At 42.4% G+C, this 24,967-nt stretch overlaps 1 protein-coding gene across 2 annotated transcripts in view; it reads right to left on the bottom strand.

Annotated features, from left to right (window-relative positions):
* Positions 1-3,250: 3,250 nt before the first annotated feature.
* LOC144504649 (uncharacterized) overlaps positions 3,251-24,967 on the bottom strand; it is an 86,681-nt gene continuing 64,964 nt past the window's right edge. For both annotated transcript variants that reach the window (XM_078230334.1, XM_078230336.1), the window contains exon 3: positions 3,251-4,513. In XM_078230334.1, coding sequence (XP_078086460.1) covers positions 4,101-4,513 — 413 coding nt within the window. In that variant the 3' untranslated portion in view covers positions 3,251-4,100. The remainder of the gene's footprint in view (positions 4,514-24,967) is intronic.

Genomic DNA, 24,967 nt, shown 5'->3' with positions numbered 1-24,967 from the left:
TCCTGTGGGGGAGCACTTCAGCAGTCACGGGCATTCAGCCTTGGATCTTCAGGTAAGCGTTCTCCAAGGCGGCCTTCACAACACACGACAGCGCAGAGTCGCTGAGCAGAAACTGATAGCCAAGTTCCGCACACATGAGGACGGCCTAAACCGGGATGTTGGATTTATGTCACATTATCAGTAACCCCCACAGCTTGCCTCTTGGACTTGCAGAATTTCACTAGCTGTTCTGTCTGGAGACAATACACATCTCTTTAACCTGTGTGTAATGTTCCCTCCACCCACCTTGTCTGTACATTTAAGACCTGGCTGGCTGTAGGATTCGCATTCTAATCAGTATTCTGCAACTTGATTCTGTCTGTTTGCACTGTTTGAGAGCAGATTTCCACTCCATCTGACGAAGGAGCAGCGCTCCGAAAGCTTATGGTATTTGCTACCAAATAAACCTGTTGGACTTTAACCTGGTGTTGTGAGACTTCTTACTGTGTTCACCCCAGTCCAACACCGGCATCTCCACATCATAAGGAGAATATCACAGCTGTACTCCGGGAGGACACCTGGGAAGGCTCATACAGCAAGGCAATATGGGTAGAGCTCAGGAATAGGAAAGGTGTAGTCACAATGTTGGGGGTTTACTATAGGCCACCCAGCTGCCAGCGGCAGATAGAGGAACAGATATGTAGGCAGATTTTGGCAAGGTGTAAAAGTAACAGGATTGTTGTGGTGGAAGATTTTAATTTCCCCTATATTGACTGGGATTCACTTAGTGCTCAGGGCTTGGATGGGGCAGAGTTTGTAAGGAGCATCCAGGAGAGCTTCTTGAAACAGTATGTAGATAGTCGAACTAGGGAAGGGGCCATACTGGACCTGGTATTGGGGAATGAGCCCAGCCAGGTGGTCGACGTTTCAGTAGGAGAGCAGTTTGGGAACAGTGACCACAATTCAGTAAGCTTTAAGGTACTGATGGATAAAGATAAGTGTAGTCCTCAAGTTAAGGTGCTAAATTGGGGGAAGGCTAATTACAACAATATTAGGCAGGAACTGAATAATGTAGATTGGGGGCGGATGTTTGAGGGCAAATCAACATCTGGCATGTGGGAGGCTTTCAAGTGTAAGTTGATAGGGATTCAGGAACGGCACATTCCTGTAAGGATGAAGGATAAGTATGGCAAGTTTTGGGAACCTTGGATAACGAGAGGTATTGTGAGCCGAGTCAAAGAGAAAAAGGAAGCATTTGTCAAAACTAGGAAGTTGGGAACACACGAAGCAAGTGTGGAATACAAGGAAAATAGAAAGAAACTTAAGCAAGGAGTAAGGAGGGCTGAAAGGGGTCACAAAAAAGCATTGGCCAGCAGGATTAAGGAAAATCCCAAGGTTTTTTATATATATGTGAAGAGCAAAAGGGTAGCCAGGGAGAGGATGGGCCCACTCAAGGACAAGGGAGGGAATCTATGCGTGGAGCCAGAGGAAATGGGCAAGGTATTAAATGAGTACTTTGCGTCAGTATTCACCAAAGAGAAAGACTTGGTGGATGATGAGTTTGGGAAAGGATGTCTAGTTAGTTTGAGTCATGTTGAGATCAAAAAGGAGGAGGCATTGGGGTCCTTGAGAAACATTAAGGTAGACAAGTCCCCAGGGCCTGATGGGGTACACCCCAGAATACTGAGAGAGGCAAGGGAGGAAATTGCTGGGGCCTTGAGAGAAACCTTTGTATCCTCACTGGCTACAGGGGAGGCCCCAATGGATTGGAGAATAGCCAATGTTGTTCCTTTGTTTAAGAAGGGTAGCAAGAATAATCCAGGTAATTACAGCCGGTGAGCCTTATGTCAGTGGTAGGGAAATTATTGGAGAGGATTCTTTGAGACAGGATTTATTCCCACTTGGAAATAAGTGGACGTATTAGTGAGAGGCAAGATGATTTTGTGAAGGGGAAGTCGTGTCTCACGAACTTGATCGAGTTTTTCGAGGAAGTGACGAAGATGATTGATGAGGGTAGGGCAGTGGATGTTGTCTACATGGACTGCAGTAAGGCCTTTGACAAGGTCCCTCATGGCAGACTGGTGCAGAAGGTAAAGTCGCATGGGATCAGAGGTGAGCTGGCAAGGTGGATACAAAACTGGCTCGGTCAAAGAAGACAGAGGGTAGCAGTGGAAGTGTGCGTTTCTGAATGGAGGGCTGTGACAAGTGGCGTTCCTCAGGGATCAGTGCTGGGATCTTTGCTGTTTGTAATATATATATAAATGATTTGGAGGAAAATGTAACTGGTTTGGTTAGTAAGTTTGCGGAAGACACAAAGGTTGGTGGATTTGCGGATAGCGATGAGGACCATCAGAGGATATAGATCAGTTGGAGACTTGGGCGGAAAGCTGGCAGATGGAGTTTAATCCGGACAAATGTGAGATAATGCATTTTGGAAGGTCTAATACAGATAGGAAATATACAGTAAATGGAGTTAAGAGTATTGATAGGCAAAGGGATCTGGGTGTACAAGTACACAGGTCACTGAAAGTGGCAATGCAGGTGGAGAGGGTAGTCAAGAAGGCATGCTTGCCTTCATCGACCGGGGCATTGAGTTTAAAAATTGGCAAGTCATGTTGCAGCTTTATAGAACCTTAGTTAGGCTGCACTTGGAATATAGTGTTCAATTCTGGTCGCCACACTACCAGAAGGATGTGGAGGTTTTGGAGAGGGTACAGAAAAGATTTACTAGGATGTTGCCTGGTATGGAGGGCATTAGCTATGAGGAGAGGTTGGAGAAACTTAGTTTGTTTTCACTGGAACGACAGAGGTTGAGGGGCGACCTGATAGAAGTCTACAAGATTATGGGAGGCATGGACAGAGTGGATAGTCAGACGCTTTGTCCCAGGGTGGAAGAGTCAATTACTAGGGGGGCACAGGTTTAAAGGTGCGAGGGGCAAGGTTTAAAGGAGATGTACAGGGCAGATTTTGTACACAGAGGGTGGTGGGTGCCTGGAACTCGTTGCCAGGGGAGGTAGTGGAAGCGGATATGGTAGTGACTTTTAAGGGGTGTCTTGACAAATACATGAATAGGATGGGAATAGAGGGATATGGTCCCCGGAAGGGTAGGGGGTTTCAGTTCAGTCGGGCAGCATGGTCAGTGCAGGCTTGGAGGGCTGAAGGGCCTGTTCCTGTGCTGTACATTTCCTACAATTGAACCAATGCATGCCCATTTCACAATAGTCTGAGCAGTACTGCATTTCATCCAAAATCCAATAAATAAAACAATATTAAAGTTAGTTTCTCCTTTTAATAGCAACAGTCTGCATGTTGTGGCCAACAAGCCGAGGCCAGAAGCAGGTTTATCATTTGTTACATGGCCTTTGTTGGATTAATCTTTCTCCTGAAGCTTGCTGAAATACCTGTAAGAGGACATTTTGCTTGATTTCATTGCAAATCTATTTAAAAAAGCATTTTAAGGCATGGTATATATTTTCAAAGCAATTTCTCCACAGTTGCAGCACAAAATTATTCCATTTTATATTGTAGGTATGTTAAACTCAATTTATATTTTAAATATGATAGAATGGGTGGCACAGTGGTTAGCACTGCTGCCTCACAGCACCAGGGACCCGGGTTCGATTCCCAGCTTGGGTCACTGTCTGTGCAGAGTCTGCATGTTTTCCCCGTGTCTGCGTGAGTTTCCTCCGGATGCCTCCCACAGTCCGTAACATGTGCTGGTTAGATGCTTTGGCCGTGCTAAATTCTCCCTCAGTGTACCTGAACAGGCGCCGGAGTGTGGCGACTAGGGGATTTTCACAGTAACTTCATTGTAGTGCTAACGTAAGCCTACACCAATAAATAAACTTTAAAATCAATCTGAACTTTTGAAATACAAGTCCCAAAAAATTCTTAGCCATACTAGGGGCCAAACACGTGTATTTCATCCCTGTGTTATTTTAATGTAACCTGTTTATTTTAAATAGATTTATGCCTGTATTAAACCACAAATCAGATGAACCTTAAACAACTGCATTAAATGCTCATTTACAATTCCCACTGATTGAAATTTTAGGTTATAATTGTCACAAAATATAATTTCATATAAAATATTCTTAAAATGTTCAATATCATTGTTTCGCTCATTTTGAAATCTCCTGAAGAATAAAACTAACAACATCCTCTGAGAGTCCAGGCAAAGGGTTGAATTCTGCTGAATCGGCTGCAGAATTGACAGAGGAGAAATGCCCACACTTAATAGCTTCTTTTTTGAAAATGTTGGCACCATGCCTATTGAACAAAACCAGGGCCATTTGGAAGCTTCGCAGGAGATACCGGCCACCTCCTTCTGCTTTCAGTTGTGAAATTTTTGTGGTCAGCAAATGTGCAATTTCTTCAGAGACAGGGTTAGGCTCCAACAGTTTCCTTTGTTCTGCATCCATGAAAAAATCTTCCATTGTCTGTGTAATGTTGATACGTCCATGCTCATCTTCGATGCTTGAATCCAACTCTGCAATCTCAAAAGAGGAGATGCCACCTTCAGAGTTTGGGTGATCTGAAATTGATAAAGACCATTATTTTTGTCAGCTCACATTAACAACAATGAAACGCTCACGTACATAATAATGACCATTGCTATCAACTTTACATTTTCGTTAACCAAATTCAAAGATATCAATGCAAAATAACTGTTTATGTTGAATGAAGTGTGTGATGATTCTGTGCCTTTAAGAAATGTGTTTTTTATCATGGAAGGGGTATATTTAAAATTCAGCTGTTTTACACAGTGCTGAATTGTCTGGGCGACAGACAGCTCAAATGTTAAAAATGCAGGATAGTGATTGAATTTAGCTAATGGTGCGTTCGTCTTAACAGAGTTAATGTATTTCTGTTTACTTTGAAACCCCCACGGGAAACCTGAGTATGGATTTGATTGGGTTGATTGAGAGAGAGAGAGAGTCATGTCTTAATAAGAGGAGCTAAACTTGCAGAAGAGACAGCGTTTAAAAATACAAGCAGTTACTGCATAGTTCTGAAAGAAACAAGAGATGTCTTTCTGTCTCTCCCTCTCTCTGGAGGTTGCTGTTTAGGACTATCAGAAGATAGGTGCTTCTGTCTTTCAGTCTCTCTCTCTCTCCAGATATGCTCTGAGAACTCTAGGACTGGCAATCTAATTACAAGCATGTAAGCCTGTGTTTGCTAACTGATTTTGAAGTGGGGTTTTAAGTCGATAAGAGGAATATTGTTTGAAATGGAACCATTAGAGATAAGTTATCAGTTAAGAATTGCATCTTGTCATGATTAAGTATTGTTCAAATGCTAAATGTTAAGCTAATTCATTTGTTATAGTTAAACTATATTGTTAAATAAAATGTGTTTTGATAAAAGCTCTCTAGTTTGTCAATAGAATCACCCCTGGGGTGAAACATCTTATTCTCACACTAATAGAAAACTGTTGGGGTCTAATATAGCTTCATAATATACATTGATGTTTCTGATCAGTACCCTAACAGGTGTCATGTCTCCTACAGAGATGTCATATTATGAATTTTCAGTCAATACTTTAAAAACTGGATATAAACAAACAATTAAAATGGCGACTGAAAATCAGGTGCCCTTTGACATTTGAACTACAGATAGTACCAAGTCTCAAGCCAATACCAAATTAAAAATGTACATTCATAGCCATCCGGGGAATTCACACATCCCTTTGTTTAAGGATGAACCAATTTCCAGATTATCTGTTTCTCTGCTTCATGCTGGACAAAACGGAAGATAACAAATTTGTGGCAAATAGAAGTGAATGGACACTATGAACCTTTCATTGCACTATGGTTTCCCCATCCAAACTAGACCAGGTGAATCTTAAAGGTGTTAAATCACAACACAGTTTGAAGGGAGCAATATAAATACCATCCCTTTCTTTGAAAACTTATAAAACTTCACATGATGAGGGAGCCTTATTGTTGACTGATTTTTAAAATCAGCTAAAATCTGTTTCCAGGCAGTTTCATCAAAGCCATTGAACTATCAGTTCAACCAATGTGTGACCCAGAATAAACTGTGCGACCTCAAGCAGTCCAAGTATTTGGCCTGTTCCAGTTTAAGGTTCACCTGAGAACCAATCTCCTAGAATTTCGACTACAAGGAACCTCATAGTCTGCGGAGAATCCCTCAGTTTACAATATTGTCTCTTCAAATTTAGGGCATCAAAACTGAGAAACTACAGGCCTGCCACATGGGAAGCTGGAGATCATAATCAGAGACTGAGCTGATTGTAACCTATACAAGTGCATTATCTCTTTCTATATATAGGGGCAATTCTCCGGGAGACATCAGCTGAGGCCGTTTAGCGGGCGCCACGGCCTCCAGGCCAGCATCGTCAGTTCCACACCAGAAATCGGCTCATTTGAATATTAGAATCTTCATTCAATCCGGGACTGAGGTCCCCATGTCCGCTAGCTTCTCCCACCCCACCAGGAGTGGTTCGCTCCAGGAGGGTTTACAATAGCTCCCCAGTAACAGGGAGCTGGTGGCCCAACCCCGCTGGAGTGAAAGGGGGCCAAGGAGGCCCCCCCGAAGCGCTCTGGCCCCACCCCCACACTGCCCAAGGACAACGTGGCAACACCCAAGGGGCACCTTGGCACTGCCCACCGGGCATCAGGCAGTGTCAAGGGGGCAGGGCCTATTGAGGGTGGGGCCTATGGGGGGGCCAATGGTGGGGGTTGGGGGTCTCGCTAACATTCTGCAGTCAGGATCAGGAACAGAAGGAGGGAAGAGGCTGATTGGGGCCAGCCATCAGGGGGGTGGGAGGTAAGGGGGGGAAATCAGCAGATTGGGACCTGTGGGGGTGGGGGGGGGGTGCTCAGGAGATTAAGGCAGGTTGGGGGGCGGGGGGGGGGGGGGGAAGGAGGGTGTTGAAGCTGCTCCGGTGACATCCGGGAGGCCAGCAATTGGGGAGGTGGAGGGGGAGGGGTTGGAGGGGCAACAATGCAGGGTCACGGGGCTGGCCAGCGCTTGAGGTGGCCAGCAGTGCATGTGCCGATCTCCGCGCTGACAGATCAGTGCATGTGAAGTGGCCCGCTCAGCGCTCTGCTGCCGGCCTCTCCAGCGAGAATAGGCCCCACCCCCGAATTTTCAGCATGAATCTCCATGAGGGGCTATGCAATAGCAATGGAAATTGTTTTAAAATCATTGGAAAACATTAAGCCTCCAACAATCTAATAAAACTTTGAACTAAAACACACCATCACTGATACTAGAACAAAACACTATTCCAGTGCAAAAAATGTAATCCCTTAAGTGCATACTAGATATAAACAAACATAAAAATCCACACCAAAGGTATAATTCTGCCATTACAGGTTCTTAAAAGTTTCAGATGCTCTTGATCAATAGACCACCTACTGAGCTCAAGCAATGTTAGCATTTGGAACCCAGCTAAGCATTCACAATGGCTACAACTGTCATAACAAAAGCTTCTAGCTACATTGCCTGAAACTGACAGGACAGACTGGTGTTCCGTTTCTCTTTCAAAGCAGAGTTCCAGTCAATCAATGGAGATGAGCAGGTGCAGAGATGCTTTTCAACTTTCAAAAGCAGGGTTTTTTAATAGCCAGAGTTTTCAATTGAATTAAATCACAGCAAAAACACAAAAGTAGAGGCCGACACAGCTTTTTTTGGCATTTAATGCATTATGGCAGTTTCTCCAATGAAAAAAGTACAGTAATGCATGATATCACTTCATAATGGTAGTCAATGTAAGGGTCAACTTGCCTTTGTGGGACGGATCCCTATGATGAATCACTGCATTAAAATACATTTACAGTATAATACAGCATCTAACAGTGACATTTGAAGGCGTCAAAATATTTTACACTTACCCTTCAGAATATTCCCGTCTCCTCAGCAGACTTGCCCGTGGCCACAACCATTTGCATTTTTTTTTAGGGATTCCAAAACCCACACCAGCACACAAAAATGGTGTGTGGGAGGGAATATAATTTTCTTGTGTCCTCACAATGGGAACCCCGACCTCGTAAGAGGTCTGAGTGCATTCTGCACCCAAGGCTTCCCAACCGCCCAAAAGGTCAGACAAAAATGGTGTGGGGCAGGGCCAACCGCCCAAAAGGTCAGACAAAAATGGTGTGGGGCAGGGCCAACCGCCCAAAAGGTCAGACAAAAATGGTGTGGGGCAGGGCCAACCGCCCAAAAGGTCAGACAAAAGTCGTGTGGGGCTGGGGCAGGGCAGGGGCAGAATATTGTTTTTCCAGCAAAAAAATCTAAGTTCACTCTTTCCTAATCCAATCTGCAACTCCATTGGGAGTTGAAAATTCAGAACTTAAAACTAAACAAAGGAAACTTACAAGGGTATAAAGGCAAAGTTGGCTAAAGTGGGATGAGAAAATAGGTATTATATGAACTCAAATTGTAATTGTGTTCATTTGAGACTTTAATCATTTTGGCAAAAGGAGACATTGGTGAAGTAACTCAAGAAATCTTTCATAAATTGGAGATTTATACTTAACAAAGATAGAACAGGACTTGACTGGAGTACTCCGGCTCTTGCTTCCCAGTTCGGTCTTGGGCACAGGTTGACATTCAATCTTTGTTCTCTCCCAATAACCTCTGCTTCCTTCTGGACAGCAGGCACTACAAACAAACTTCAACTCCAAACTTTATGCACAACTTGCCCAGTGAAAGCTTCTGCTCATTAACTCATTCCAAACCACAGTGTGTTCAATGATGTTATTGCATTCTAACTTACCTAAATGAGGCGAGGCTAATCTTTAATTGGGTTAAGGGGTGCGTGATTGGTCTAGGTAGGCATGATCAGTTTCTAATTGGTTTCTTGAGGATGATGGTCATCTATTGATATCATTCCCCACAGTCCCCAGACTGGCCCTCTAACGTGTCAATTACTTGTGGGATCATCCCTCTCATTAAAGTTTGTTTCTGTTACTTCTTGCTAAATGTTTTAATATCTCCCTTGCTCATTTGTTCAGGATGGGGAAATATACTATCATTCCCTCATGGTTGATACCCAATGTTTCAGACTTGTGTAATTGGGAGAATCCTCATTCAATCAGACCCTTACCAGTGACTGCTTTTTTGTGGTTACTTCAAATTAGTTACTTTTAGAATGAATGATAGAGTGGCCAAGCTGCTTACAACCTCAAGACCAATAAAGTTTACAAAGTACAAATATATAATATCTGGAATCGGTAGTACTTAAGGGTTATACATTGTGTAAGAAATGTAGGTGCATAGTGTTCTTATACATTCAGTTAATACATAGTTAAAGTCTAAAAAGATTATACGGCCACAAATGTAGTCACATACTAATACAAAAAATAACTTTAACATAAGGAATGCATCGAACCAAATGCAATTGCCTTTTTCGCCAAAATACTACAAAATAAGTCAACTTAATGAAAAGCACAGTTGTTATTCTTTCCTCCTTCCTCTCTTATACATTACTTCTAACTTTCATTTGCTGATAACACCCAATTCCGACAAGGATTTATTGTATTTCAAGATGTAAGCTTGCCCACTCAACCTTGAAGGCTGAGAAAATAAGTACAACAGAGGCCTCTTCAGCAGTTGATCTGTAATTAAGTCACGAGTATGTTACCTCTATGCTTGTATAAACATTCCATGATGCCTTTCTCTATCAAAATGAAGCTAAACCGAGTCACATTATATCAAATATGGTTATGGTTAAAAAGATTAGGTTGATTGATTAAGATGCTTTGATTGTGTGTAAATGAAACTAAAACGAATCATTAAACATCAGTTTCTCCACAGCAGTGGCAGAGATTTAAAGAGATATTTCATAACTCTCAACAAATGTACATTCCATTGAGAAAGAAAGACAAGGATGTATTATTTGTGGCTACAGTAAGAAGTCTCACAACACCAGGTTAAAGTCCAACAGGTTTATTTGGAATCACGAGCTTTCAGGCACTGCTCCTTCATCACTGATGTATAGTATCACGTTGAAAGAAAAGATGGATAGCACTGTAAAGATTAGTGGTAGGCCAGAAGATTGTGAAAATGTTAGAAACCGGGTTGACTACAGAAAAAATAATGAGGAAGAAATTGAAATATGAAAGAAAACTAGCAAAAATATAAAAACAGATAGTCAAAGCTTCTACGAGTATATAAAAAGGAAAAAAAAGTAACAAAAATAAACATTGGCCATTTAGAGGACAAGCCTGGGGAATTAATAATGGGAAACAAGGAAATGGCAGAGGCTTTGAACAAGTATGTTGCATCGGTCTTCAGAGAAGGAGACACAAAAAACATCCCAAGAATATTAGAACAGCAGGAGGTAAAGGGAGGAAGAAAGGATAAAAGCAAATTACTGCGGATGCTGGAATCTGAAACCTGAAGAGAAAACGCTGAAAAATCTCAGCAGGTCTGGCAGCATCTGTAAGGAGAGAAAAGAGCTGACGTTGAGTCCAGATGGCCCTTTGTCAAAGCTTTGACAAAGGGTCATCTGGACTCGAAACGTCCAGGGAAAACAGGGTTTAAAGAAAGACTAAACTCTTGACTGTCCAATAGTAACATCAGCTGGGATCAGAACACTTAAAAGAAGTTGCTGCAGAGATAGTGGATGCATGGGTTGTAATCTTCTGAAATTCCCTAGGTCCTGGAAAGGACCCAGAGGATTGGAAAATTGGAAATGTAACACTTTAAGAAAAGAGGGAGACAGAAAGCAGGAAACTATAAACTGGTTGGTCTAACATCTGATATTGGGAAAACGCTAGAATCCATTATTAGGGAGGTAGAAGCAGGACATTTGGAAAACTGTAATATAATCATGCAGAGTTACCATGGTTATGTGGAAGGGAAACCGACACAGACACGGGGAGAACGTACAGACTCCGCACAGAGAGTGACCCAAGCTGGGAATCGAACCCGGGTCCCTGGCACTGTGTGGCAGCAGTGTTAACCGTTGTGCCACCACAGTAACTTCATTGCATTGCTAGTGACCTTATTGAATGGAAGAGCAGGCTTGATGGGTCAAATAGTCTACTCCTGGTCCTATTTCTTACCATTTTATGATCTCCCTGATTTACCAAATCTGAATTTTTATACAGAAATCTAGAATAGAGAAATGAAGCAGAGTTATATGCAATCATGAATTATATGGTGGTATTTCTCAGAGAGAGATTAAAAGATCAATAGGAAATCCATCTCCTATTCATACAGGGCTCCTCGAAGGATGGTTAAAAATATCTTTGATAGAGACCAAAGAATCTGTCTCTGTGGAAATGGAATGATGTGTGGGACAGAGGATTGTAACTGTAATATAAGGGTAACCTCATGGGGTGTGTTATGTGCTGCACCACAGAATAGTAGATTAAGTATCTGTACCTGGCATTCACCATTGGGTGTAGTTACAGATTGCTACACAGATTCGAAATGCTTCCTGATCCAAGTCTCTGTAAAGCAAATCAAGCAGGGCAAAGCTCTTAATGTCAGAATGCCAGCACTTCAAATGATATGTTGTTTATTCTGCGGGACAAACAAGGAAAATATCATTTGTAATATTTCAATTCATTATGTGTTTGGTGTTTGATCATGCTGCAATGAATGCAATGAAGTTTTGCTTCAGCTTTTAAGGGCAGAGTTAGTCATTATATCTATCCTACTATATATGGGGTCTTTTCTGTACTGCTTCAAATGTATGACTGTACTGAACAACGTGTTCCACTGTAAATCAAAACAGCAGACATAATGACAGACCTTCCTTTCATTACTTTTCTGGTGTTACAGTGGCACTTAGATCACCCTTTATAATCAAAATAATTAACTGCCAAAAATCTCTCGCAGACTCTGCACAAATATGAGCATCAAGCCAACTGTTGTGCACACATTATTTATAACTTCAATCTTGAAAGCTAGAAGCAATGAATAATAGACAATACACTGGGGAAATTGCAGTTATATTCATATTCCATTCAATCAAGAGGAATGGCTTACTTTCTGTTCAAAGCAGAGAGCTGTGTGGCAAGGAAAATGTACTCTTTATGATTGGAAATATTTTTACGTTGTCCAGACTATAAAACCATATTAAATAAATAGTTTTCTTTTTCTTTACAGGCTATCCAAGTTCAATTTTGAATAAAATTCTAAGATTGAGTTGCTGCAAAATTCAGACATGTGTTTCAAAATGGCATCTACTCATGAATCACTCCGATCACCACCTAGGTGATGGTGTTAATGCAAGTGTGCAGTGAGTGAATATGCAGAGAAGGCAGATTGTGCTGTCAGTCAGCGTGGAAGGCTGATTTGACACCAGCGTGGCCGTTTTTTTCTCACCACTTGAGTTAACATGTATTCAGTAACAGGAAGGACCATCCAACCAGGACTATTTAAAGGGATCATCAATGACTTGCAGATTAGTTGCTGATTAAGTGTACAGGTTGTATTTGTGTTTGTAGAAGCAATTGGTGGTTTGCTAAGTTGGTGTTGCACATGAACAAAGCCTTGGTTGTCACTTTAAGGGTTCTGGCCAGCCCACTTGTGATGCTTGCTATAGTTACTATTCACCTTGGACTGCAGATTGAGAGTAATATGGAACAGGGGCAACAAAGAAGAGGACAAGCTGCTCACAAAGAGAGGACGAGGGAGAGAAGAGCTCTCAGACCCACTTGAGGTCATTTGGGAGAATTTCTCTTACCTCTGCCTAAGTCAGGAGTAAGGTGTGTGTTTACAAAGGAGGTGCTCACATAACTCTCCCTACTCTTGTAACTTGATCTGCAATCTTAGAACAGGAAAAGAATCACAGTGCCAGTGCCTATGAAGGGAACCATGGCACGGAATTGATTCCTCCACGCTACAGCAGTGACATCTTTAACATTTTCCAGTTTGCCATGAGACAGATGCTTTTTACATCAGATAAGGGGAAGTAATTGTATTCCCTCCGGTCATAACCTCACGATGCTCCACTTCTCCAGCTTTCACCCGAAACACATTAAAGAAGCCATCCCCTACGGACAAGCCCTCCGTATACACAGGATCTGCTCGGATGAGGAGGATCGCAACAGACACCTACAGATGCTGAAAGATGTCCTCATAAGAACAGGATATGGCATTCGACTCATCGATCGACAGTTCCGACGCGCCACAGCGAAAAACCGCACCGACCTCCTCAGAAGACAAACACGGGACACGGTGGACAGAGTACCCTTCATCGTCCAGTACTTCCCCGGAGCGGAGAAGCTACGGCATCTCCTCCGGAGCCTTCAACATGTCATTGATGAAGACGAAGATCTCGCCAAGGCTGTCCCCACACCCCCACTTCTTACCTTCAAACAACCACGCAACCTCAAACAGACCACTGTCCGCAGCAAACTACCCAGCCTTCAGGAGAACAGTGACCACGACACCACACAACCCTGCCACAGCAACCTCTGCAAGACGTGCCGGATCATCGACATGGATGCCATCATCTCACGTGAGAACAACATCTACCAGGTACACGGTACATACTCTTGCAACTCGGCCAACGTTGTCTACCCGATACGCTGCAGGAAAGGATGTCCCGAGGCATGGTACATTGGGGAAACCATGCAGACGCTACGACAACGGATGAATGAACACCGCTCGAAAATCACCAGGCAAGACTGTTCTCTTCCTGTTGGGGAACACTCAGCGGTCACAGGCATTCAGCCTCTGATCTTCGGGTAAGCGTTCTCCAAGCTGGCCTTCACGACACACGACAGCGCAGAGTCGCTGAGCAGAAACTGATAGCCAAGTTCCGCACACATGAGGACGGCTTAAACCGGGATGTTGGGTTTATGTCACACTATCAGTAACCCCCACAGCTTGCCTCCTGGACTTGCAGAATCTCACTGGCTGTCCTGTCTGGAGACAATACACATCTCTTTAACCTGTGCTTAATGCTCCCTCCACTCACATTGTCTGTATCTTTAAGACCTGGTTGGCTGTAGAGATTCGCATTCTAATCAGTATTCTGTAACTTGATTTTGTGTCTCTGTGCCCTGTTTGAGAGCAGATTTCCATTCCATCTGACGATGGAGCAGCGCTCCGAAAGCTAATGGCATTTGCTACCAAATAAACCTGTTGGACTTTAACCTGGTGTTGGTAAATCTCTTACATGGAAAAGAAGGCAGGACATGCATGTGGCTTGACCAGGATACTGGGCTTCCCTGTGGTACCACTGATCACAGATAGCTTTGTGGCAGCACATGAAATGTTGAAATTTATTAAAAGTGCAAAGTGCTAAATGTGCAGTTGGTGTGTGACCATGATCAGAATATCGTGCTGATAAATACTTGCTGTTCTGGCAGCTGTGATGATGCTTTCATTCTGCTCCCGCTGTATTTGAGCTGTTACACCAACCAAAGGGTCGCTGCTGGGCAACAGGGGTTATCCACTTAGCACAAGGCTCATAACTTCACTTTGCAACCCAACCATATTTGGCAAGCATGTATACAGTGAGAGCCATGCTACCACAGAAAACATCATCAACCAGATTACTGGGGTGCTGAAGCAATGGTTCCACTGCCTCCTGAAAATGAAGATGTATCTCCGGGAGCACTCTGAGACCAGAAAATGGATCTCCTGAGAAAGAAGATGAGTTTCCAAGCACATTCTGAGGCTGGAAGATGGACCTCCTCCGGGATACTGTATCTGGTAGGCCCACCTGGAGATGTTCCCCTCACCCACTGCTGTGGTGTTCCAGGGTCCAGAGTTGCCGAACTCCATAGGCAGCCCCAGGCTTTGTTCAGGTGAGTTTTGACATCTGCTTGCCACCTTGTTCCAGACGTGTTTTGCACCAGTGTGTTTTTCCAATGGTGTGTGGAGAATTGGGCGTGAGTGGTTGGACTTTCATCTGCATCAAATTAGCAGGATGCAATTTAGGTTCATGCCGGCTTCCAGTCGGTCTTATGATCCGTCATGGTGGGCACCAGCAAAAGGTCCCATGGGAAATTCACGCTGTTGTAAAACCAATTAAAACTAAAACCAATTCTTGGGCCTTCTGCCTAATTCTGCTCTCCAACCATACCCCTCCCCCCAAACCACCATTGAACCTGCCAGTGGGGGCTTGGGAGAATTCTGACCCCGGTCTATCACCCTGCTGCTTCTGTACAGAATTTTATGCTGTAATGCTTAAAAGGAGTTGCTAATTATACGTAATTGTCTTTTGATGGACAGTCTTTATTTTTAAACAGAGAGCAACCATGCCAAGTTCAACATTTGCTTTTGTTTGTATTTTCTTTCAAGCTTCGAAACATGCATGCTCGACATGTTTCTGACAGTCGCAAAGCGCTACTTTTTGTAAAACAGTCTGCATTTTTGCAGACTTCTGAACTGTAACCCATACAACCTGAAAGTCTTCACTGCCTTGTCCATTAAAATGAAAAGAGCCTGAACAATTTCACTAAATCCCAGCAGGTATAAAACAAATAACACAAAACTGACAATAATATGGTACTAATTACACAACTGTATTTATAATAGTGCGTAAGGGTAGCTGGTGAGGGAACTGAAGTGTCATAATGAATTATGAAGGCTTTTTATGAGTTTCATTTGAAATATATTGTTGGGATAAATCATAGCAGAAAATCCCTACAGTGCTGAAGGAGGTCATTCGTCCCATCGAGTCTGCACCAACTCTCCGACAGAGCACCCTTCCCAGGCCCACCCTCGCCCCATCTCTGTAACCCCAAGTATTTCCCAAAGCTAATCCACCTAACCTATGCATCTTGGGACAATAAGGGGCAATTCAGCATGCCCAATCCACCTGACCTGTCCATCTTTGGACTGTGGGAGGAAACCGGAGCACCGGGAGGAAACCCATGCAGACGTGGGGTGAACGTGCAAATTCCACACAGTCACCCAAGGCCGGAATTGAACCTGGGTCACTGTCAGTGTGAAACATAGAAATAGCTACACCAAGGAAGGACTGCATTGTTATATTGTGCTGTTCATGTCCAAATGCACACCTAATGATAACTTTTGAAATGTAGTCACTGCTGCAATGTATGCAAGCGCAACCACTTAGTGAAGTCCCGCAGACAGCAGCGAAATAAACTTCTGACTCAGGCACAGAAGTGCCTTCACTGAGACAAGACTGACACTAATAGAAATGTTTGGTGTAGAGTGGATTGGACCCGAGCCTGGAGAGCTTAATGACGATGAGTAAAGTAGCACAGAGCAAATTTTCTGAGACTCTGTTCTTCACATAGAAAATCATACAGACCATTTTGTTCAGCCTCTCGGCTCGGCAGGAACCGTGCGACTGGGTAGTTAAAGTGATTGAGGGAGAGCTTTGCACTGTATTCCCAGAGCCCCACCCTCCCCTCATCCCAAACTACTCCTCCTGACTACTCACATTGCATTGTGCTTTAGTATCATTGGTTTGATTGAACCCTTGTCCTCTAGCCCAGCGTCATCTGAAGATTATATTTGGCCTTTACTTCCTGTGCTCAATACAACAGACAATCAGCTAATATATATAAAACATACACTGTAATTATATAAACTGGAACTTCTCTGTAGAATCTCTGCAAAATGAGAAGGTAGCAAAATATACTAATCAAAACCTTGTCACTGTGTTTCACTATTTTCTTTCATTGGCAATACAATTGAATTACTGCTTAAAGTACATTGGTTTTATTTAAGTTTACTGGGAAAAAAGGATGTCAGGGTACCTTTAATAAAGGAAGAATTCAAAATTAGATTTTTGCCAAAGATAGATGAGGATCCCGAAGCTATGAATATAGTACCTCATTCAGGCAAAAGTGAAAGCAAATCGCATTTGCAGTTTTAATCTAAATTTGGACTGTAGAAAAACAAAGCAAACAGAGTTGGCTTGTTGATGTCAAATTGGATTAAATGCAAAGAGAACATTTTTGAAGAACATGGCATTCTTCACATGGCTTTCAGATAATCATTACACTGTTAATACTGGAATTCTGTGATGCAATGGTTTCAAAGAAAAGAAAGCGGCAATTCTTTTAGCATTTTCTGAGGTAATGCTCAGGTAGATTTATTAGTGATTGGAAATGTTTTTGTAGACAAACTGTCCTCGTGTTCTCGATTATGAGCATTTCCAGCATTGTCCAAATCCTCAGAATAAATGTAACAAATCTATTTGAGCATTGTATTTAAAAGTACACAACAGCTGCTTTTTATAGACCGAATGAAATATCAGTCTAGAATAGTAATTACATTCAAGGGTGCAAGTAACTTCTGCTGAGTACTGTGTTTGCTGCACTATTCTAAAGCCATGACAGTGTCTCCAACTTTCAGAAATTTCAGAGACATAAATCGATAAATCGATGTTTGTCCCAGAACAAAACTTCCCCTCAAATCTCTACATCATATTGTAGCCTATCCCAGTCCATTAAATTATTCAAAAAAAGGATACTGACATGAAAAATGTACCTGTCTGGCAACAGATCCACATCTAATTGAGGATAACAGGCAAACATCTCTCACTGCTTCACCCTAAGAATGGAACAATTGCATTAAGTGTGTTAAAACTTCATATCAGCACATAAAAGTCGTGCAGCACAGAGAAAGAAAAATTGTACCTTGAAAAAGAGATTTGTGCCGTTTTGTCTTTGGACAGTTGATGGAAAAAGTTTGCCATACAAGGCTCTAAAAAGGTTTTCTGCTTCAAATACCAAAATTTATTTTGTGTGGTCACCACCTGAAATAAAACATGGATAAGGAAGGCATGTTGGTGCAGTTCACTAGCGCACAAAACTTCAAGGGAATGGATTTGCATTGCATAGTAATCTACTTCAGGCTTTCCATAAAGATAGCTGATCAAGAAAATTTAAAAATCTACATTGGTACAGTAGAGGTATTGTTTTGAGGCAAGAGTTAAGATACTGGTTGGTAAACTACTCATGCTATATATGACTTTGAGTCTTTCATTGGATGCCAAAACTGGGAAATCAGTATCAGTATTCACATCACTCATCTCAAGGTAGAACATATCAAATTAAAAGAGAAAGAAACAAATAAGGAGAGATGGTGGAGTAATGGTAATGTCACTGGAGTAGTAAGCTCGAGGCCCAGAGGTGTTATGGTTTAAATCGCACCAAGTCAGCTGATGGAATTTAAATTTAATTAATAAAATCTATAATTAAAAGCTAGTCTCTGTACCACAGAATTGTTACAGTGCTGAATGAGGCCTTTCGGCCCATCATGTCTACATCAGCTCTCCAAATTAGCAAATCACTTAGTGTCATTCTCCTGCCTTCCCCCATAACCCTGCACGTTCTTTGGACAGAATGTTCCCTTTTTTTGCAGAGTGTAGCAGCAAGCGGGAAGAGTGGCATTGAAGCTGCCAACCCAAACGGTGGCTTTCTCTGTCGTATTGCTTGAGATATAGTCTAAAAAACAATTGAAGAGATGGGCCCACAATGCCACGCTGGCAGGGGGAGCTCTGACTGAGCCTGCCCCACCAGCAACTTCATTTTTTAAAGATTGGATCGCCTTTTTTAAAGGCCGCCCTGACATACAAAAGCAAAAATAGAACGTTCCCTCTTCCCCGCACCCCTCCGCCCCACGCAGCAAACTCCTGGCACTGCCCAGGCACCTCTCCAGGCACTACCCCCTGAGCTAATCCAGCGGATCTGCCCACCAGGTGCACGACATGGGAGACCAGTCATAATTCGCATCAACATGAGGGAATCTAACGTCGGGGGAGAGGGGGGAAAATTAGATGTAGATGCCTGATAATTACATTCAATTCATTATAATGGGGGTCAGGATTCCTATTACACCATTGGCAGAGGACAACCGCAATGAGACTTCCCAGGGACGTAAAACACAATTTGGGCTTCTCACGAGGTTTTCTGCTCCTGTCACCAAGTCCGCCCAAGAAGAATGAGAACAGAAAATCCTGGCCCTTCTTTTCAAATCACAGTCTAGGTTGCTTTTGAATGCTTCTAGTGAACCTGCCTCCATCACACTCTCAGGGACTGCCTTCCAAACCTTAACCACTTGGTGCATGAACTTTTTTTCTCATATTGCTTTTGTTTCTTTTGCCAATCACTTTAAATCTGTACCCCCTGATGCTCGATCTTTTCACGAGTGGAAACAGTTTTCTCCCTATACATTCTGGCCAGACAACTTATGATTTTGAATACCTCGATCAAATCTCCTTTCAGCCTTCTTTTCTCCAACAAAAATGGTCTTGACTTTTAGAAGCTATTGTCATCATTGAAGTTCCTTATCTCTGGAACCATTCTTCTGAGTCTTTTCTGCACTGTCTCCAATGCCTCTTCCCTAAGTGTGGCACCCAGAACTGGACTCAATACTCCAGCTGAGGCTGAACTAGTGTTTTATACAACTTCAACATAATCTCCTTATTCTTGTATGCTATGCCCCAATTAATAAAACCTAGGGTGCTGTATATTTCATTAACTATCATCGATGTCATAAAAATCTATCTGGTTCACTAATGTTCTTCAGGGAAGGAAATCTGCCATCCTTACCTGGTCTGGCCTACATGTGACTCCAGATCCACATCAATGTGGTTGACTCTTAACTGCCCTCTGAAATGTCCTAGCAAGCCACTCACTTTGAGGGGAATTGGGAATGGGCAACAATTGCTAACCTTGACAGCAATGCCTGCTTCTATTGAAAGAATTTTTAAAAATGATCAAAACTATTGGTGGCATAGGTTTGTTTTATTCCATCACATCATGTTGCAAATGTTGACAGCTTCAATAACATGTGCCAGAGAGAAATGATTACATGTAGTAAGTGCAAAGGAGCACTGTGGTATTAACATGTGATTTGAATCACATGGGGCGGCACAGTGGGGCAGCACAGTGGCACAGTGGTTAGCACTGCTGCCTCACAGCTCGGGGGACCAGGGTTCGATTCCCAGCTTGGGTCACTGTCTGTGTGGAGTTTGCACATTCTCCCTGTGTCTGCGTGGGTTTCCTCCAGATGCTCCGATTTCTTCCCACAGTCCAAAGATGTGTGGGTTAGGTGGATTGGCCATGCTAAATTGCCCCTTAGTGTCAGGGGACTAGCTAGGGTAAATGCATGGGGTTATGAGGATAGGATCTGGGTGGGATTGTGGTCGGTGCAGGCTTGATGGGCCAAATGGCCTCCTTCTGCACGGCAGGATTCTATGATTCTATGAATGTACAACTGAGCTGCATTGGCACATCTCATACAGTTGAAGCAGAGATACCGCCACAAGATATGGTGTTACGTCATCTGGATTGTATCTCATGGATTACTCTGGCCATTCATTAATTTGACAGTTGCTAATATATCACTGGGGGTTTAAAAGGGTGGATTTACATCATTCCCGCATTGAACAGGAAAGGAAAATTTGTCGATGGTGATTGCAGACCAGTAAAGGACATGCTGGACTTTCCTGCTATGGAGAAAAGTACAGCAGCTTCTCTCAAGGGCTTGCCACCAGATTTTCATTTCCGTATTCTGTCCAGTCAATGTTTAATGCCCAGGCAATAGAGATGGAAATCAACTCCACTGTTTTGTCCTAGGAAAGTTAATTTTCCATTTTTATAGTTTGACATGTTGGGCCTTAAGGTATTTCGAAGGTGAGCATTTTAATTTTATGATTGGCTGACTTTATGACTAGTAATGAAGAAATTACTCAACTCCATCCTTGCGTTTTCATGCTTTTCATTAATACTGTGCCATAATTCTTATATAATTCATCTTGTGCTCCAGCTTGTATGAGAGTGGAGACAGCTTATTTTCACAATCATTCTTATAGATTGCTGCTGCTTTGAGAACTGCACTAAAATAAATGGAGCTAATTGCAGCCAATAAAATATTACCCTGAAATTCTCAAAAACCTGAACCAGGCTTAAGGCAGAACCACAGCAAACACCGTTATCCTCGCACAGAAGCTTCAGGAAATTATCATTCCAGTGATTTACATTAGTTTTCATGCCATGCCAGAATTGCTTAGGCCATCACACTGCTGATTTACTCAAATCATCACTGTAATCATAAAAAAAACATACAACTTCCATTCCAACCTCTGCTCAAAACATTGGTGATTTCAAATTTACTGGATTTCGGGTACTCTACTTTTGCTTTCAAATCACACTGACGCAGTAAAGAACAAGGCTATTCTGCACAGCTAGCTGTTAAGAGAACAATCCAATTAGACTCACTCCTGTCCTCTTTCTCTTCAGTCCTGCAAAGTTTAGCCCTTCAAGGATATATCCGATTTCCTTTTGAAAGTTATTATTGAATCTGCTTTCAGCACCCTTTCAGACAATGTATCCCAGGTCTTAACTCATAGAATCATCATAGAAACCCTACAGTGCAGAAGGAGGCCATTCGGCCCATCGAGTCTGCACCGACCACAATCCCACCCAGGCCTTATCCCCACATATTTACCCACTAATCCCTCTAACCTACGCATCCCAGGACTCTAAGGGGCAATTTTTAAACCTGGCCAATCAACCTAACCCGCACATCTTTGGACTGTGGGAGGAAACCGGAGCACCCGGAGGAAACCCACGCAGACACGAGGAGAATGTGCAAACTCCACACAGACAGTGACCCGAGCCGGGAATCGAACCCGGGACCCTGGAGCTGTGAAGCAGCAGTGCTAACCACTGTGCTACCGTGCCGCCAACTCATTGCGTAAATATTTTTCCTCATGTCATTTCTGGATCTTTTGCCAATTACTTTAAATCAATGTCCTCTGGTTAGTAACAGTCTGCCCAGAAACATGTTCTCCTTATTAATTCTTTTAAAACTGATTTTGAACATTTCAATCAAATCTATTCTTAATTTCCTCCGCTCCAAGAAGAATAGATCTTCTCTTGTCTTTCCATAAAACTGAAGTCCTTCATCCCTGATCTATTCCAGTAAATCTCCTTTGCATCCTCCCTAAGGCCTTACATTGTAAAACTTGTGAAAACACTATTGTAGGAAGATGCTGATAGACTTAAATACCTGCAAAGATTGTGGGAGCGAGCTTATCAAAATAATTCCAAGTGCCAAACGAGCATGAAAACTGGAGATAATCACACCTATTTTTTGGGCATACACCCAGACGCAATCATATGGCATTTAGGAAAATAAAGATCCAAAATATATAACCAGTAGGGGGAATGGATGGACTCTACTCATGCCAGGAAGCCAGCTGTTGAGTTTTAGAGGCGCTATTGAACAGGTGTCCTGATCTCCCAATGCACTGTTACAATGTAGGAAATATGGCAGCCAATGTGCGCACAGCAATCTCCTACAAATACAGATGAAATAATGACCAGATAATCTATTTTAGGTATTGGCTAAGGCATGAGTGCCGAAAGACAAAGTTTGAAAGGATATGGAAAGTATTTGTGAAATAACCCATTGTTCATTTTATAACTTTAGGGACTAGTGCAGTGGTGGGCATTCTGCAGCTCTGCACTGCATGCAGCCCATCAGGGTTTTAAGCATGGCTCATGTGCAGGGTTTCAAAACTCCACTGGTTTCTGTCTGCGTAGCTTTTTCCTACCGGCATTACTGGAGTGATACGCATGTGAAGCAAGGGCACGTGAAACGAGGTGCGTGCCGACTGTGCACAATGACCGTGAGAGCAGAGCGCTCCTACTGTGTCCAATCAAAGCACTGCTACGGATCAATCAACACGTCCAACAAATTTCAGTTCCTCAAACACGTGTTCACAAAATGACCCTCTCCTGGTCTTGGTTACAACACTGGTGGAGGTGGGAAATTGAGCTTTTTATGTTACTTCTATAATTTAAGGTAAGCGTAAATACTTATTTCGTTTTTACCATTTGAAGTTGATGACGGTTCTATTAATTTTTGAACGAAAAAGCATTTTCTATAACTCGTAATAAAATATTCAGCATGTATTAAATGTATTTAATCCTGTTTGTGGGGTCATGGTTCATGAAGAAGCCCAATTTCAATCTTACGGCCCACTGAGATGAAGGAGGGCCACTTATGTGACCCCTTCACTAGCTTAGGTTACTCTACGAATGTACTGATTAAAAATTGTGTGTATGGAATTTTTCCACTACTAATATTTCACTGACATGAATTCCAGTTCTTTAATAATGCAAGAAAAGTCTTTTAAGTCTGAAGAATTATAATTTTAAAATGTTGCTGCTACATTATTCTTGATTATGTTATTTTTCAGATAGAGAAAGAACCAAATATGCTGCAAGGCATATTCATTTATTGTGGTTTCAAATAATATTCCCAACCATGCTTTGTTTTTGCCCAGTATCTTATTAAAGCCAAGCAACCTATGAATAATAAATTGTGGCAATTAAAATGATGCTAGTGTCGTACACTAATTAATTAATTTTTTCCATTTTTGGAATAATTGGGGAGGCGATGGCCTTGTGGTATTATTGCTATATTAATCCAGAAACTCAGCTAATGTTCTGGGGACCTGGGGTTCGAATCCCGCCATGACAAGTGGTGGAATTTGAATTCAATGAAACATATCTGGACTCCACTGATGACCACAAAACCATTGCCAATTGTCGAAAAAACCCATTTGGTTCACTAATGTCCTTTAGGGAAGGAAATCTGCCATCCTTATCCGGTCTGGCCTACATGCAACTCCAGAATCCCAGCAATGTGGTTGACTCTAACTGCCCTTGGGCAACTAGGGATGTGCAATAAATGCTGGCCAGCCAGCGACGCCCATGTCCCACAAATGAATTTTTAAAAATTACTACAAGTGTTTCCATATGCAGAAAAACCATTATATTGTCATCAATATAATATAAACTTTGTTATTCATCACAAAACTTCTGTAAGGCAAAACCAGAATGCACCAGCAACATTCTTTAACTTATGTGGTTAAGCAATTATAGTAAACAAGTGAAAACAAATTTAAAAGTGGAAAACCAGTGGACTGGAAGAACTATATAAGTAACAAAGGTTACGAAGATATTAATCCGAGGTGCAAAAATTAAATATGAAAAAACTCACAAGGATATCTAAGCTAACAGCAACATTTTCATAAATGTATTAAGTGAAAGTGATAATGGGGAACAAAAGTCCATTAAAGACAGTTGCAGGGAAGACTATAATGGACAGTAATGAAATAGCAGGTGTGCTAAATGAGTATTATCTTATATCTGTTTTCACATGGGAGGCAAACATGGGAAGTTAAAATTAAGTTAAGGGGAGGAATTTAGTAGATTTAAGTTTAAAAGGTAAGAGAAAATATTGGACATAAGTTTGGTTTGAATTCCCCTGAACTTAAAAGATTGAGGGAATGATCTAATTGAGCACCACAGTGGCACAGTGGTTAGCACTGCTGCCTCACAGCACCAGGGACCTGGGATCAATTCCAGCCTTGGGTGACTGCGGAGTTTGCATGTTCTCCCTGTGTCTGCGTGTGTTTTCTCTGGGTGCTCCAGTTTCCTCCTGCACTCCAAAGATGTGCAGGTTAGGTGGATTGGCCATGATAATTTGCCCCTTAGTGTCGGGGGGGACTACCAGGGTAAATATGTGGGGTTACGGGGATAGGGCCTGGGTGGGATTGTTGTCGGTGCAGGCTCGATGGGCCGAATGGCCTCCTTCTACACTGTTGGGACCCCAAGGTTCTGTGAAATATTTAAAATGCCAAAATGATTCAATAGGGAAAGGATTTCCCCTGGTGGGTGAATTGAGGACAAAAGTAGAGCTAGCCCTTTTAGGACTAAAATTAGGAAGTACTTTGTACTCAAAGAGTAGTGTAAATTTGGAACTTCCCAAAGGCAGTGGATATTGGATCAATTGAAATTTCCAACGATGACAGCAATATAATCTTTTTTGATATAGGTATCGAGGAACATGGAGAAAAGGCAAACAAATGTTGCGAAGGTAGAGATCAGTCATGATCTGATTAAATGGCGAAACAGGCTTGAGGGCCTGAATGGCCGACCATTCCTGTTCCTCTGTTTGTCTTCCATCAATTATTATAAATGATGGAACAGTCTGTGTTAGAGAGCGGTAGCACAATTACGTCATCCCATATCAACTGCTAACTCAACAC

The sequence above is a fragment of the Mustelus asterias genome, chromosome 15 (assembly GCF_964213995.1).
Source record: "Mustelus asterias chromosome 15, sMusAst1.hap1.1, whole genome shotgun sequence".
In the NCBI taxonomy this organism is placed as follows: Eukaryota; Metazoa; Chordata; class Chondrichthyes; order Carcharhiniformes; family Triakidae; genus Mustelus; species Mustelus asterias.
This window is presented reverse-complemented; position numbering and strand designations above follow the sequence as displayed.